General features: G+C 44.8%; 1 protein-coding gene across 1 annotated transcript in view; it reads left to right on the top strand.

Annotated features, from left to right (window-relative positions):
* Nucleotides 1–7,223: 7,223 nt before the first annotated feature.
* MOXD1 (monooxygenase DBH like 1) overlaps nucleotides 7,224–16,989 on the top strand; it is a 96,688-nt gene continuing 86,922 nt past the window's right edge. Inside the window, exon 1 of the mRNA XM_088451486.1 lies at nucleotides 7,224–7,592. Within this exon, the coding sequence (XP_088307612.1) occupies nucleotides 7,335–7,592 (258 nt within the window). The 5' untranslated portion in view covers nucleotides 7,224–7,334. The remainder of the gene's footprint in view (nucleotides 7,593–16,989) is intronic.

Below are 16,989 nucleotides of genomic sequence, written 5' to 3'. Positions count from 1 at the left end.
TTTTTTTTTGGTTTGGACTGGAGTGTACTTTCGGGGGTTACAGCACCCTTAACGGTCAAGCCAGCCGGCCCTTTACTTATGACACAGGCGCACGCTTGGCACTACTTTGTTGATGCACGTGCGGCTACTGCGCACACAATTCACAAACACAGAAAATATATTATTTTTTTAGCACTTGGGGGGAGCACCCCTGTTGGACAGAGCACCCCCTGGACAACACTACAGCACCTCTTTAGGACTGGGACACTGCACAGGACTTTGGAGTGGACACAGCCCCTATGGAGAACTGACTGCACAACACAGTCCAGCCAGCCCCTATGGACTTTGAAGTAGTGGACACAGCCCCTATTAAAAACAGTAGCACAGCACAACACAGCCAGCCCCTATGGACTTTGAAGTAGTGGACAACAGCAGCACTACACTACACTACACTACACAGCCCTAACTCCCACCCTCCCTCTTCACTGTCCACAGCCGAGTGAGAAAATGGCGCCGACGTGGGTACCTTATATAGGATCCAAAACCCGCGAGACTCGGAAGGCAGGATGATGACGTTTTGCCTCGATTTCAGATCCGAGTCAGGCGGGAAAAGTCGAGCCTGATTCGGATCGGACTCGGATCGGGGGGGCTCGGGGGGGTTCGGATTTCAGAAATCCGAACCCGCTCACCCCTAATATATATATATATATATTGTGTGTATATGTATGTATATACACACGTGTGTGTGTGTATATATACATATACACACACACATATATATATATATACACAAATGTACACGCATATATATATAAATATATATATATTTATATATATACGTGTGTGTATTTATATATACACACACACAAGAGTATATATATATGCACGTACTTTCATGTATGTATGTGTGTGTATATATATATATATATATATACATATATATGCACGTACGTGTGTATGTATAAGTGTGTGTGTGTACTATGTATGTATATATACATAAACACACGTTGGTAAATAGGGATGGTACAGGAGCTTCAGGCACATTTAAGGGGACTGAAGCAGGTGTGGAATGATGTGTAAACATTCATCATGTTGATAGAATGTCAACATGGTCATAATGTTGAAGTTGTCAGTGTCAATATTCATGTGGACAGTGATGGAATGTCGACATATCATCCCTGTTGGCCCAGTCCTCACTGACCTGCTCTTGATGGATACAGTGACTCCAGCACGGCTTCCGGGTCCCAGCGGTCATGACCTCTGCGGCTACAATCTTCCAGTGAGTATATCCCCCCCTGATGCCTACCCCTAACTTATAGTGCCTTTCCCTAACCTCTTCCCCCCGCAGTCTAACTGTAACCTCCCCCTAGTGCCTAACACTATCCTCCTCCCCCTGTAGCCTAACCCTAACCTTCCCTTAGTGCCTAACCCCCCCATGTAGCCTAACCCTAATGTTTACATTTGCATAACTGTCAACATATCACACCACACCTGCTTCGGTCCCCTTAAGTGTGCCTCAAGCCCCTGTACCATCACAATTTATGTGTGTATGTGGGTGTGTATGTATGTACACACCCACATATACATATATATATATAGCAGTCAAATGGGCGGCACTCTGGACGGCTTGTATAAAACACACTAAAACTCAGTTATCAATGCTTCAGAACTTGTATTCATTCTTTCGTCAGGATTACTGAAAGGATGAATACAAGTTCTGAAATGTTGATAACTTAAATGGATTTTAATTGTTTTATACAAGCCGTCCAGAGTGCCGCCCATTCGACTGCTACATGGTTCCCTCCCTTCACAAGCAGAGGTAATTAGGAGGGCACCAGACGCCATAGCACTATCCTTTGCACAGGAGTGGTGGCCTACACATGCACAGTCAGCGGCATAGCAGGGTTAACTCCTGAGTGGCACGGTACCAGCACCGTGCCCCTTAAGTGTGTAACGTCATGCCATTGCGTATAGGTACTGAGGCTGCCGGCACCTGAAAATGCAGCACTGCTCACAGCGTCCAGGGAGAACGCTGCACTGGCCACACCCCTATGTAAACCACAACCACACCGCACTGGTCATGACCCCACATTACCAGTCACACTGCTACGGCACTTGTCACACCTCCTGCAGCGGCATACAATAGGCCTATCAAGAATTTCAGCTCCAAGCTCCATGCCCATGTGGACAATAATCTGGCACTGCCAGCAGTGTAATTTCACTGGACATCCTGAGTAACTCGAGGGTTACACAGATGTCCGATGTTCACGCAGTTTATCCGATGCTGTGTCTTCAGATGCAGCAACGGATCACAGAAGCCTGCAGTGGGCGTCTTTTTACTAAAGACACCTCCTGCTGCTTGTGCATAGTTCATTACAGCCATTGTGTACAAAGATGCAGCTGCTGTGCTAAAGGGAATCGGTATAGGATGCCAGCAGTTAGGTTCCCGGCTGTCAGAGTCCCAACACCGGCATCCCGACAGCGCTAGCATACCGACACTTATTTGGTATGCTAACCTCCTCCTCTCCCTACACTCATGGCCGGATTAAGGGAGGGGCGACAAGGGTGGTCGTGATGGGGCTCCCACCACTAGGGCATGCAGGGGGGTTTCTGAGTACATAGAAACATATGCAGCCCCCCATTAGTTCCCCCTTATGCAGGCCCCCACTAGTACCCCTTATACAGTGCCCCCAGTAGTGGTGCCCCTTATGCAGGCCCCCAGTAGTGATACCCCCTATCCAGTGACCCCTGTAATGGTCCTCCCTATTCAGTGCCCCCAGTAGTGGTCACCCCAGAGCAGTGTCCCTTGTGCCCCCAGTAGTAAGCCCCTTATATAGTTCCCCCAGTAGTAAGCCCCTTATATAGTGCCCCCAGTAGTAAGCCCCTAATATAGTGCCCCCAGTAATAAGCCCTTTATATAATGCCCCCAGTAGTAGCCCCTCCCTATGCAGTGCCCTTTACATAGTGGCCCCAGTAGTGGTACCCCGATGCAGTGCCCACAGTAATAGTCCCCCCCAGTAGTGCCCCCAGTAGAGGTCCCCCCCAGTTGTGGCCCCAAGTAGAGGTCCCACCCAGCAGTGCCCCCCAGTAGTAGTCCCCCCCCAATGCAGTGCCCCCAGTAGTAGCCCCCACCCCCCAGTGGTGCCCCTAGTAGTAGTAGTTCAGCCCCGGATAAATACACTCAAGTAATTAAAAGAAAACAAATACACTTACGTGACTCTACTCTCCGGCTCCAGCTTCTGCTCCCGCCACCGTCCGCACGTCAGTCTTCCCGGGCTGGCGCGCTCTGCATTATGGGAGAGACGTCATGACATCTCTCCCATTGCCCACTGCAGGAGCTGGAAGACGGAGTTCATGAGTGAGCTCCAGCCCGGCTCTTGCAGTGGGTGCAGCAGCAGCAGCCAATGAGAGTCTGTCTGACTCTCATTGGCTGCTGACTAACACACACTTCGCCGCTGCGCTGGCGGCGATGTGTGTAAATACACCAGCCTGAGCCTGCATCCCACCCTCCACCTGGCGCTATTGGGTAAGTGGTCAGTGGGAAGGAAGGGGCTCAGCTGCGCATCACAGGACCGGCGCTGGGTGCAGGGAAGCCTAGCGCCGGTCCTGAGTAAATGTGTAGTACTGACCGCACTCAGGGCCTGATTCAGACCCGTTCGCTAAGCTGCGAACGCACACTATGGGCGATTATCGCACATTTGCACATGCGTCAAAGTAAACATGTGCGAACTAGTCACTGTGGCCGGGTATCGTGCGCTCGTAGTACACAGACTGGCCGCTACTTTGAGTGACAGCACCGATTTTGGGTGGTAACAGGGGCAGGTGCTTGTGAACGTGGGAGTGGTGCTGAGAATGCAGGCGTGTCTGGCCGTCAAAACTGAGTTTTATGGGTGTGCATAATTAGCAAAGAAGCGTCATTATACACATCACTTGGTTGAATTTCAGTATGCAGTGATCGCAGTGCTTGCGGTGGGGTAGGGTCTACCTCAAGCGCTGCATGCAGCTCCGATGACTCTTGAATGTCACCGATTAATCACACACTTCCTTGAGATGATGTGTGCTATGAAAGAAAGTTGGACATCTTTATACTCCGGCATGTGCTCACTGCCATCGCTCTCTAAGGCATACAGGGCATCCTTTCACCAGACAGTGCGATCCCGGCATTTGCATACCAAACTCCTTTTAGCTGCGTGAGAGCGCAGCTTAGTGTCCGGGTCTGAATGAGCTCCTCACTGTGGTCGGCACTACACTGGCTAACTAGGATGGGCCAGTACCATGCCCGGCGCCACTGATATATATATATATATATATATACACACGCACACAGGGTTGGTGTGACCCTGCCGTGAACAGGTGTCCAGTGGGGGCAGAGCAGCTGCGGCTCTGTGTTGTCGCAGAGAGGCTTCAGTGTCCCCCCATCAGTGTCATGTGATACATCATATCCGACGCTGATTACTGATGTCAGGCCTCAGGTGCCGGTCTGAGTTCAATTCAGCAGCGCTAACTGTGCTGCTGCATACATACACAGAGCCAGAAGGTAAGTGATCAGGAGGGTTAAGGGTAGGCTCCGTGTGGCGGGGAGGAGGGGGGGAGAGTAGGCTCAGTGTGGCTTGTTGGGGGTCCCTACAATTTAGTAAGAGAGATTGTCATATTATAAAAAGCAAAAGTTACATTTACATATTAAAAATTAATTACCTCTACTGCAGCAGTCCATATAAAAATTCTAACCAGGTAATGTGAATAGATGGCTGTGACTTAATAATTCTCTTATATGCATTAGCGCTCTAGCACCCGCAAGATGTACTTCAGGGGTCTTCAACCCGTGGCCCATGGTGCTGTTCCCTGTTGCCCTCCGATGGTTAGTGTAGTGCAGACCGCAGTGAGGGCTGTCCGCACTACACAGAAACCAACTCTGCCGCCGGCACCGGGTAGTACACTTGTACTACCCAGTGGCGGTGTTTATGTTTTAGAAGCCAATGACAGTCTGACAGACTCTTATTGGCTGCTTTATCCACGGAGGGAGCCAGGCTGGAGCCCACTCATAAGCTCTGCCTTCCGGCTCCCGCAGTGGGTGATGGGGGAGACGTCAAGACGTTGCTCCCATAGTGCCGAGCGGTAAGGGACACTGCATAGGGGGGACTACTACTGGGGGCACTAAATAAGGAGCAATACTGGGGGCACTGCATAGGGGGGACCGCTACTGGGGGAATTGCATAGGGGGGACTACTACTGGGGGCACTTCATAATGGGGACCTCTACTGGGGCCACTGCATAATGGGGACCACTACTGGGGGCACGGCAGAGGGGGACAGTTAGGGACATAATTGTTTGAGGATGGGGCAACCAGAGAGAGAGGAGGGGCTCGGGGAGTGAACAGGAGGTCCCCACCTCTCATAATACGCCACTGGTCATAATACGCCATTCTACAGAATCTGCATAATTATATGAGAAAGGGCAGTACATGCCCTTTCTCATATAATCTACATAATCTGCATAATTTTATTTATCCAGGCTATGTAACAATAACAAAATCTACAGATTCTGCATAATTTTATTTATCTTGGCTAGGGAACAATAACTTAATTCACAAAAATCTACTGCAAATGATTAATTCGCACTGCAGATCTCAGTCCCCATTTGTCTCAATGGAGACTATGGTCTCACCCCTATGTAGCAAACTTCAAAAAGTATATCTTTCCGGAGTATTGCCAAATTGGTCTAAGCCATCCTCAGATGGCGTAAACCGCTTTAGGACTATGGAGGAGAGGACTCTTGCAACCAGCTCCGGTAACTGACATTGTATGTGTGCACAATTTTAAAACCTTAAGCTGGGTATACACTTAGTGATATTTTGAATGATTTGCCCAATTCCGACGTATCAGAACGTCAAAACGTTCAAATCTCCAAATGTGTACCCACTATGTTGGGTGGTGCGCTTTTCCATGCGGTCATCAGCCGCATCATCAGGTCGGCTCTACTGTACATGCAGCTCAAACTGATGATGCGACTGGTGATCACATGCAGGGGGATGCGGCAGGGGCTGACAAATTGGGCGGTCGGGCACCGGATCATCTAATGTGTACCAGCCACCCCATATCACGGCCCATCGGCGGGGGTGTCGTCAGTCGCATCACTGGGTACAAACATCGCTTAGTGTCTACCAAGCTTTAGGAAGAGTCTTTTCAACATTTAAAAGATTGCCCCGATATGCTGGAGATGCAACTCCCAAGGACAGCAGTTCTCGCAACCAATGTTCCTACAAGTTACTTTTAACACATAGCCAGGATACTGTAGTTTAAAATGTATGTTTTTAATGATACGGCTGCAAAATAATCAAGTTAATTCTGCAATTTTTCATACATAAGCCCCATAGTGCCATTTCCTGCTGTGTTATAAGTATATCATCATGTGATTGACTCATCACTGTTATATAAATTCACAGTTTAATCATATTTGTGAAGTTTGTTCCTCCTGGCATGTCTCCAAAGTAATCACAGATCTGATCAAATGTTATCGATACAAATATATTGCAATATGTATGTCAGCTCTATGGTTCCATTCAAGATTACTGTAATGACTTGCAGATGTCTAATGAATTTGAAAGTGGGCGTGCTATATAAATGAAACATGGAGGCTGTAAGAGCCCCAATCTGTTGCTCCCATGCCACCTAAAATACTATATTTCTATCAACCTTCTTTTCCAATTTCAACTTGTATTCTCAATACACAGGCAATGAATTTGTATTATTGCTAGCTTTATATTATAAAAGAGAAAAGCAAGATGGTTTCTAAAATGATGAACTAATGATATCTCCTTAATCATATTATTTTATATGAATTATATTGGTTTATACAAATTATTTTTTATTTCCTATTTATTTTATCTTACATTGTGAATTTAAAAACATGTGCGCAGACTTGCATTTCACAAGAGAGTGGGTTAAATGTGCAGTACAATTAATTATAAAAAGCTGACAGTCTGTCTGTGCAGTTCCAGAGGTCTGAATACTCTATTTTTCGGTATACTGGATTTATACAAAGGGAAACATCTCTCTCAGACAAAGACAAGTACCCAATTGTAGCAGCATGCCCACTACACAGTACATTAAGACTGTACTGCCTCAGGCTTAAGAGGAGTATAACTGGCTAAAGCTCAAGTCATGCTTATTGCTTCCCGATAGGGGTAAAAAGTACAAGCCCATTGCAAGACATCAGCTTTCTGCATCTCACTCCTCCTCCGATCTCAGAGGAGACACTGCTGGAATAGTGTGCGGAGTGTTAAGTTTGTTGAATAAGAAGGAGCTGAATGAAAACATTATCCCTAACCTGTCACCTTTGTGGAAACATCACTTTAGATGAAGATGCTTGTATACGTGTTTCTGCTACCTCTGTCTGCTGCAGCAATGAACTTGGATCTGCAGACTTATCACAGTGCTGTTCTAGATGAGCAGGGTAAATATAAAATGCACTGGATTCACAAAGAAAATACCATCACGTTTCTGTTGCAGGTGGAGACCCTGGGCTATGTTGGATTTGGTTTTTCTCCCAATGGAGCCATGGCATTTTCTGATATACTTATCGGTGGAGTTATAAAAGGCAAGCCCTATTTCCAGGTGTGTATATCAGCTTCTACAGGTAGAGACTATTCATATAATCCCCATGTGTTAGAACAGCAGTGGTTCTCAACCTCAGTCCTTAAGTACCCATAACAGGTCATTTTTTCCGGATTTCTACCAGTGGAAGCAGGTGGGATAATTACTGACCAAGTGAAATAGATTCTTACCTGTGCATGATTAAAGAAATCCAGAAAATATGACCTGTATGACTGGTGTTGAGAACCACTGTATTACACGGGGCATATTAAGGGGCATATTAAGGGGCATATTAAGGGGAATATGTATCAAAGCTTGATGTGAGATTAAATTTTGAAATATATATCACCAACCAATCGGCTCCAGACTATCATTTCGTAAACACAGCCTGCAAAATTAGCGACGGATTGCCGCGATCTCGCGATGCTGCAACCCGGCATCGCAGGATCGCAGAAATCCAACATGTTGAATTTTGTCGATTTGACGATCGCGATCAAAAAATTATCGCATTTGTCAAATCGCCGACATTCAACATGACAAATGTTTGCGATCCGGCAACGGATCGCAGAACATCGATGGTGGGATGTCTGTGTTTCCACCCATTTCCCATCGCATCACCGGATTGCAACAAACAGTCGCTGATGTATGGGCACCTTCAGTTAGAAGCTGATTGGTTGGTGATATATATCTCACAATTTTATTTCACATCAAGCTTTGATACATATGCCCCATAGTGTATACTTTTAGCAGTTTTAACTGTGTTGTTTTTATAAGCTAATGAGTTGCTGTAAAATTTATCCGGCGGAAAGGTAAGTAGCGAAAAGTCCTGTCGGTTTTTGGGGAAATCATGCTGTCACCCCCCAAAAGATGTTCTGACATGGGGGATCGCCATGGGTACCCCCGATTTGGCCTGCTGAAGGTTTTTAAATTGCTGCGACAGGTGCTTAAATGTGGCTTTGAAGAAGTGGTGAAGAATAGCACTTAGGTTTTTTTTTGGGGGGGGGGGGAAATAACTAGTCCCATCAAATTCGGGGTACATAAAAATGGGTGCAAGCATATTTTTAAGTCCCTAAAGTCCTTGTTTTAAATTCTTCAAAAATCCACCTGCCGCTACCACCTGCATTCTTGAAAACACCTGCCGCATACTTGGGAACCCCGCAGGAGTCATTTTCGCTAGTCTAGAACTTCATCCCCAATATATTTTTTTTCGCCCCCAAAATTAAAGTACATTTTTTTGTTTACATTTTTTGACACACAATACCTTAGGGGGACATTACAAGGGATGCATGCTACTTTTTATTACTTTATACCCCAAAACCCCAATTCTGCACTTTTTTTTGCCATGTATTACATGGTGAAAAATTATCCCTATTTTTTAACAAAGACTTTGAAATTGAATATGGGGATAAATGGAACAGGCTGAAAATTACAGACTTTTCACCCCATATTGAATATGGCCCTGTAAAGAAGCTCTTCCACAGTGCACTACCATTATGTTAATAAATCTGCAGTGAAGTTTTTCCCTTGAATCTATGCAGCAATTCACAGTTCTCCGTTTCAGTTTAGTGGATTAGACTATTATAAATTGTCAGAGTGAGCAGTGATCACTCATTTCCTGCTTATAATATTGAGCCTTGTTTTTTTAGTACTATTTTTTTTTCACTCAATTGTCAAATGCTGCTGAGTATGTTGGAACTATATAACTACAAAATAATATTATTGTTAGAAATGGATTATGCAAAAATGGACAAACTATTCTAACGAAGATTGTGGTATATTAAACCATGTAATTCTATTATATAACATGTTACATGGAGAGGTTTTTCAAGACCACCACATGAACCCTTGCCTCCTAGGGCCGTTCCAACCCTCTTCATGAGATGCCATCTCTCTCTACAGTGTGTGTTTTGTTTATAAACTGTATGCATAACTGTAATTTACAGACACCTATATCTTAATGTCAACTATCTTAAATATTTGCTCTCTCATCATTACTAATTTCTGCATATTGGAGTGCAGGCCCAGAGGTTTGGGACAGGGCAGCATGATCTTTTATTGGGGGTTGAAATCATAGCTTAGCATCATAGTCCAGCTCCTTACCAACATAGAACACAGTGACCGGGAATAGTGAGGGGGGATGCATTCAGAAAGCCAATGGTCAAAATGCTGACCACTGGCTTCCCAACTGTCAAATCCCGGCAGGGTACATCGAAATCCGGATGCCTGTCATTAGACCTACGCCGGGAGCCCGACGCCCGGCATAACGAACGCAGTCAAGCCTGGCGCGGACAGCCGCGGGGAGGAGGATTTGGTTTCAGGGCTGCCGGGGGGACTTGGGGATAAGGCGCCCCCCTGGGAGGGTTAGGGTCAGGCTAGGGAAAGGGGGGTTAGGGACCCCCGGGGGAGGTTAGGCACCCCCCCGGGAGGGTTAGTGTTAGGCGAGGAGAAGGGGGGGTTAGGGTTAGGCACCCCCCGGGAGACTTATGTTTAGGGGACGGGGGGGTTAGGTTTAGGCACTTAGTGGGGGGTAGGGTTAGGCAGAACGGGGGAAGGTGAAGGTTAGGCACCCCTAAGAAAGGGTTAGGTTTAGGGGACGGGGTAAGGTTAGCATGACTTACCTAAATCCGCTGTCTGGATCATCACCACTGCCGGGGCTCCAGCGTCGGGATTTGAACCGCTGGCCATGCGACTGGTGGTAACACATAATGAATTTAAAGACTTTGGGGCCTATGTATCAAAGCTGGGAGAGAGATAACATTATGAGAGGTAAAGTACTAGCCAATCAGCTTAAAATTAACAATTTGCAAGCTGTGTTTAAAAAATGTAAGTTAGGAGCTGATTGGTTAGCAATTTATTTGTTACAATTTTATCTCTCGCCCAGCTTTGATACTGTACATAGGCCCCAAAATGTCAAACATTCAATATTCCCATAATCCTTCTACCTTAAGCAAATGTCTGTCTGCATCGTAGTACCAGCATTTTTCTGTCTGCATCGTAGTACTAGCAGTTTTATCTTTAACGCAAATGATCTGCTCCTACTGTCTACAACTGAATTAAGAAACTTAGGCCCTCATTCAGAGCCGTTCGCTATTTGCGGTCGTTCGTTCAAAAACAAGGGGTGGCTATTCAAATGATCCGTTCACACATTGCGGTCTGTTCCCACCTCTAAGTCTGAGCGAGCAAAACATACGCTCGTTTATTTGATAAAAACGCCCCCTGGCCGCTCGCACCATACGTCATGTCCGCTATTTATTAGATTAATCGAGTACATCGTACAGCGTATGAACTGCTCGCTATTCTTGTGGTTGGTTTTTTCAACCGCTATTTTGCGAGCAGTTCTGAGTTTAAAAAAACCAAGTGACGTGGTCAATGACGCTGCTGTATTAATTATGCACTCCCTTAAAATGCCCGTTTTGACCTTTAAGCACGCCTGCGTTCGAATTCCACTCCCCCATTTTCAAGCACCTACCCCTGTTACCACCCACATACGCCTCATTCTGTCACTCAAAATAGCAGGCACTCGCTATATAGCGTACAAACGATTTTCAACCGCACTGACTGGTTCGCGCATGCGTACTAAAAACCGTACGCATGCGCAGATGTGCGAACATCGCTCGGAACGAGCGTACTGCCGCTAGCGAGTGGCTCTGAATGAGGGCCTTAAACTCTAATGCAGTGGTTCTCAAACTCGGTCCTCAGGACCCCGCACAATTCACATTTTCCAGGTCACCCAGCAGGTGGCCAGGTGTAGTCATTACTCACTGACACATTTTAAAAGATCCACAGGTGGAGCTAATTATTTCACTTGTGATTTTGTGGGGAGAACTGGAAAACATGCACTGTTTGTGGTCCTGAGGACCGAGTTTGAGAACCTGTGCTCTAATGCATGTTTAATTATTTCACTCATGATGCTGCAATGTTAGCGGCCCTTCCTGAGTAATGGAGTTTGGATAAACATATATCAGAGTCTAAAAAAAATGAATAAATTGATTCTTTATCTTAAATGATATGAGTATCCATTTTAGTCATTCATGTTTAATTGTCTTGGAATGTTCTTTGGTCTTCATTTCCACACACTCCTTTAATTCAGATTCGCAGTATTACCAATGAAGGAGCGGAATAATAGAGGAGGTTGCCCGAGGGCAGACTGCTTGTGGATCCTTTTCTTTCTACGTGCCATAGTCTCCTGCGCATGTGCTGGTCTCACATATACAAATCTCAGAGAAAATGATGATTGTAGCAAATCTGCCATTGATTGTCAAGAGTGCCAATTTTTTGGGGGGGATAAAAAATAAAAATAGGGGAACAAAGTGCAAAACTATCTAAATTAATTCAGGTCGGGTCCCCATGTATGCGGCAGGTGTTTTCTTCATTGCAGGGACAAGCGGTAGGTGCATTTTTGCAGAATTTTAAAAATAACTTTAGGGACTTAAAAAAATGTTTACCCCCATTTTCATGTACCCCAAATTTGATAGGAATAGTTATTTTCCCCACAAAACAATTCTAAGTGCTATTCTTCACCACTTCTTCATAGCCTCAAAAATGCACCTGCCGTGGCTATTACAAACTCCGATTTCCTTCAGCAGGCAAAAATGGGGGTACCCATAGTGATCCCCCATGTCTGTTTTATTAAGGGGGTCCTACAATTATTTCCCGAAAATTCCCGTTTTTTTTCGCCGATCAAAGTTTTGACTGTTCCCGATTTTGCCTACTTTGGAATTGAATGCGGGGAATAGTGGTCATGCGCGCGATACTTTTCCGCCTGGAAAACAGGCGAAGGAGGCGAAAAGTCCAGCAGGCAAAAAGTCTGAACTTATCGCCTCAAACTGAATACAGGCCTTAAGGTGTTGTTGCTTGGCGATGTTCATAGGGGGGGTCCAGTTGTGAGACTATGGAATGACTGCTTCATTTTTGTGCTAAACGCATGAGAAATTGGTGTGTGAAAGATATAAATCATTTGATAAATAAGCCCCTAACGCTTGGGGTTAATAATAAAAGTAGGCATAAGATTCAGGTAAATTTAGACTAGAGCTTGTACTCATGTCAGTGCCATACTGTATCAGAGTTAGGAATGAATGTGCCTATTTATTATTATTATTATTATTATTATTATTATCTCAAAATGTATTTCCGCATGAATATCTCTTATTTAGGTAACAGAGGTATGTAACACAGGAGATATCTCAGGTATTTTCTGTGTTAAACAAACTACTGCTAAAAAAAAGTGTATTTGTCACAATAGTCGTGTATAGGAATGGAGGTTATGTCTAATTTAACAAGTGTGTTTTGTTTTTTTTTAGCTTGTCTGGTAGCTCTTACTATAAAAAGAGCTGTTGCAGACTGTAGATGGATCTCTTCAGATCCCTCTCCACTATCCTACCCCTCGTGGGGTCGTGTACAGTAGTGACCTGTGTCAGAAAACACAGCTAGGACAGAACACGGAAGTCTAATCTTTGTTTGCTATGATCAGCAGAGAAAGTAGTTTTAAATATAGGCTGGATCAGTGAAGGGTCTTAAATAGAGCCACATGTCTATTAATCTATAAATGGGTACACACAAGAACGACGGATCGGCCTTTTGATGATTGGTAAGTGCATACACACTTACCAATCGATGGCCCAATGTGTCGTGCCTGACGTCACGATTAGGTGGGCATTTACATGTGCCCACCCAGTTGTGATATCGGGCACCAGCAGCCATTGCAGCAAGTGTATGGGTAGTCGGCGGACCGCCCATACACCTAGCACGATGTGCTGATATATCTGAAGCTATATCGGCCATCGGCTGTGCTGCGCACACCCATCAACGTGCCCATGATACATCGGCCGTTCAAGTGAATGGCCGATATATCGGCCAGTGTGTGCCCATCCATTAGATCCATTGATCCAAGGGATATTAGGATTATCTTGATCAAGTCATGGAAGAAGAGAAGAAGACACTTCTCTCTTTGAAATACAGAGTCTATTTGAGATTGAAGTTCACTGTGAGCCTCTTCTATCCATACAGTGTGACAACAAGTTATCCATACATATGACAATATTTTACATGAGTACGTGTACTACAAACAAGTTAACAATGTCACACAACAGTCTGAAATTAGCATGCTTATGTAGGAAAGACACAATCTTACAATCAGGAGCGTATTAAGAGAGGAGGGAGCCCCGTCCGGGGTCCCCTCCTCTCTCCCTGGCAGCAAACTGATGGCTGACTGGCGACCGCAGCAGTAGTAAACTCTGGGCACTAGTCTGTGCCCAGAGTCTACTGCACATGCGCAGGTTGCCTGAAAATGGTGCGTCCGCCATTTTCCCTGCGATTTCCTCACTGCGCATGCGCAAAACACCTGGAAAATGGCTGCGGCAGCCATCTTCCGGCATTTTGTAATGAATACACCTTTGCACCTGCTGGGTGACCTGGAAAACGTGACCTGAGTTTGAGAACCATTGCTCTATTGTGATTAGGATTCATAGTAAATCTTTACAAAAATAGAGTTTCCTAATAATGCTTCATTAGAGCATGCATTGCTGCCGACCTACACTAGCAAAAAATGCAGACAGATTATTTTAAATGTGAATGATGAGAACAATGGGAAATATAATGCTTTTTATTAGATAAAAGACTGCTAATTCAAACGATACTTGAAAATAAAGGACTATTTAGTAAGTGGGACATCAAAGGATTCTTTTATATTTTAAAAAAACAGCAAATAATATTGAGAACTGCTGCAAATTTCGCTTCCTATTGATGGCTGTTTAAAAGCAAAGGAATTTCAATATCCTAAGAAGGCCATGGCTAGGGGAGGTGATTACAGTATTCACTGTAGCTTAGTACTAATAGTTCCAGTGTAAAAGGAATACACTGTGTGCTACAATTAGATCCATGAACATTACTGTAACTATAGTAATCACAGTCTCCCCTTCCTCAAATGCAATAAATAAGTTATTGATGGCTTATATAGCAAATTTCTGTCTTTTTTTTAACTAACAATAAGTAAAAGTTATGTATATTAGCAAAAAAATAACTTTCTTGACATACAGATGTGTCCTCATACATCATTGCTGCAGTTGCAATGAGAAGGGGAACCTGCAGGGCCGGTGCAACGTTTCAGGGCGCCGTAGGCAAAGGTTCACAATGCCGCCTGTTTTCCCCTAAACCCTCCGCCAAGCTCACAGACACATACACAGCGCCCTAATAATATTCACATGACCCGAATTAAGGGATGATTCCCTCTGCAGTGCCCCCAGTAGTAAGGTCCCCTGTAGTGCCCCCAGTTGTAATGCTCTTGTAGTGCGCCCAGTAGTAATGCTCCCTGCAGTGCCCCAGTAGTAATGCCCTTTGAAGTGCCCCAGTAGTAAGGGCCCCTGCAGTGCCCCCAGTTGTAGTGCTCCCAATAGTGCCCCCATATGATGCCCCCAGTAGTAAAGCCCCTGTAGTGCCCCCAATAGTAAGGCCCCAGTAGTGCCCCCATATGATGCCCTCCTGTGCGGACACTCGCAAAAAAAAAATTATCTTAAACCCTGCTCCAGGGCCTGCTGCCGTCCCCGGCGCCCGCTCCTTAGAACTATGAGAGTGACGTTGTGACGTCACTCCCATAGTGCACTGCGGGACCCGGAAGCCGGAACTCAGGAGTGAGCTCCGTCCTCCGGCTGCTGCAGGGGGGGTGGGGGATACAATCTCAGCGGGCGCCGGGCAAATGGAGGGTGCAGGGGGTGCGATTGGGTAGACTAGTTCACTTTTCTAGTACACTCCTTTTTAGTGGGAAATACACCAAGAGCTTTATTGTAACAAAACAATTGCAACATGTGAAGAAACAAATAACCAGAAGTTGTAACATTCGTTACTGCAGCTTTTTTCCAGCCTGGCTCATTGTTCTAACTCTTGGCTGTTGTCCTGGATAAATGCTGAGTGGGGCTGATGAGACTGGATTGAACTGAAACATCAGTGTAATTGTGCACGCAGTCCTTTGCAAGTTTAATAAAGTGCACCTGTTGCCTCCACACAGTGGAAGTTTTCATTTTGTAGGCTAAACCAATATCCCTGAGAAGGCACTATATTGATTTACTGATTCATTCATTGGCTGATATTCATGAGAATTTATTCATAGCTTATTGTACTCTTATTTATATTATCCTTTTCTAAAAATGCATGTCTACAGCTGACCAGTACTCTTTAAGGGGGTGATGTAAAGCTGGACTCATTTTGCGCAAAAAGTGAGGTATAAAATGTGCAGGTTGCCGAGTTGAAGTATGTCACGATGTGTCCAGCTCTGCAAGAATGGCATATGTGTCAGGTTGATTCCAGGATAAAACAATAGTCTGTATGTGCCTGGTTTAGTGTTCATATTAAATGCTAAAATAACAATATACTGTACAACTCATGCACAATACAGTACTTTAATGAAGTATAATATACATTTAGATGTCTGTGTGCCTGGACAGTGTTAATAATAGTAAGTCAATTAAATACAAAATGTAAATTATAATTAAGTTCAATAACCTACAGATATCAGTTGTGTTCCCGCTTAATAACATCAAATGGGATTTTTTTTATGAAGTTCCGTGTGATTCCAGATAACAAATAATGAAATGGCTCTCCAAGGCCACAGAAAGATTGGATATGGCCTGATGCTGGGGTTGTGACAGACGGGGCATAGTAAAGAGGGAGTGGCATGTCCTGTCAGGTGCCATGTGAATTTGTTATACACTAAAGGGGTTCATATTGGGGGCGTGGTAACGGTAACACCTCCCAGGCAAGTCTGGGCCCCCAGAGAGCCCCACTCCTACATCTGGTGGCCGTACTAAAAATATCAATTGAATCAATGGGATTGATCAAGACACACACAGCCAATGAGTAATGGTTTCAGAATTTTTTTTATCATCAGTGCATATATTTCCCCAGGGTTTGAGCACTGCAAACTAAGTAATGTATACCAGTATAAACACCATAATGTAAAGATTGATCACTATATATACAGCATATATGTTCTATTTTTCCTGGATTATTATTTGCCCTCATGATCAGGGATAGACTGAGGCAGTAACACCACACTAGTATATCAATATGTCTGTGCATGGGAAATGTTCATTGTCACGCCTCACGAGGTATGCAGCGAGTCTCAAGCTGACCGAACAGAGCAACGGGAGACAGAGCTGCTTGGCTAGGCTTTCAGGCTGGACTGGCCCATCAGCCCTTCTGGCATTTGCCAGGTGGCCAGTCCGGCCATGTTTATGATACAAGCTTGAATTTTAGGATCACTCATCATCTCTATGTGTAATAATGATCTATAGTACAGTATGTGGCAACTGATTGATATATTGATTTTTAGTTACAAATATCCTAAAATTCTGAAACCACTATGGCTCTTGAAGACTAGGTTGGACAACCCTTGTAAAGAGAGCATTGATTTTTAAACCTGTCCTAA

This window comes from Taudactylus pleione, unplaced genomic scaffold (assembly GCF_031769625.1).
Source record: "Taudactylus pleione unplaced genomic scaffold, aTauple2 ptg000006l, whole genome shotgun sequence".
Classification (NCBI taxonomy): Eukaryota; Metazoa; Chordata; class Amphibia; order Anura; family Myobatrachidae; genus Taudactylus; species Taudactylus pleione.
Note: the sequence above shows the minus strand (reverse complement) of the source record. Positions and strands in the feature narration are given on the sequence as shown.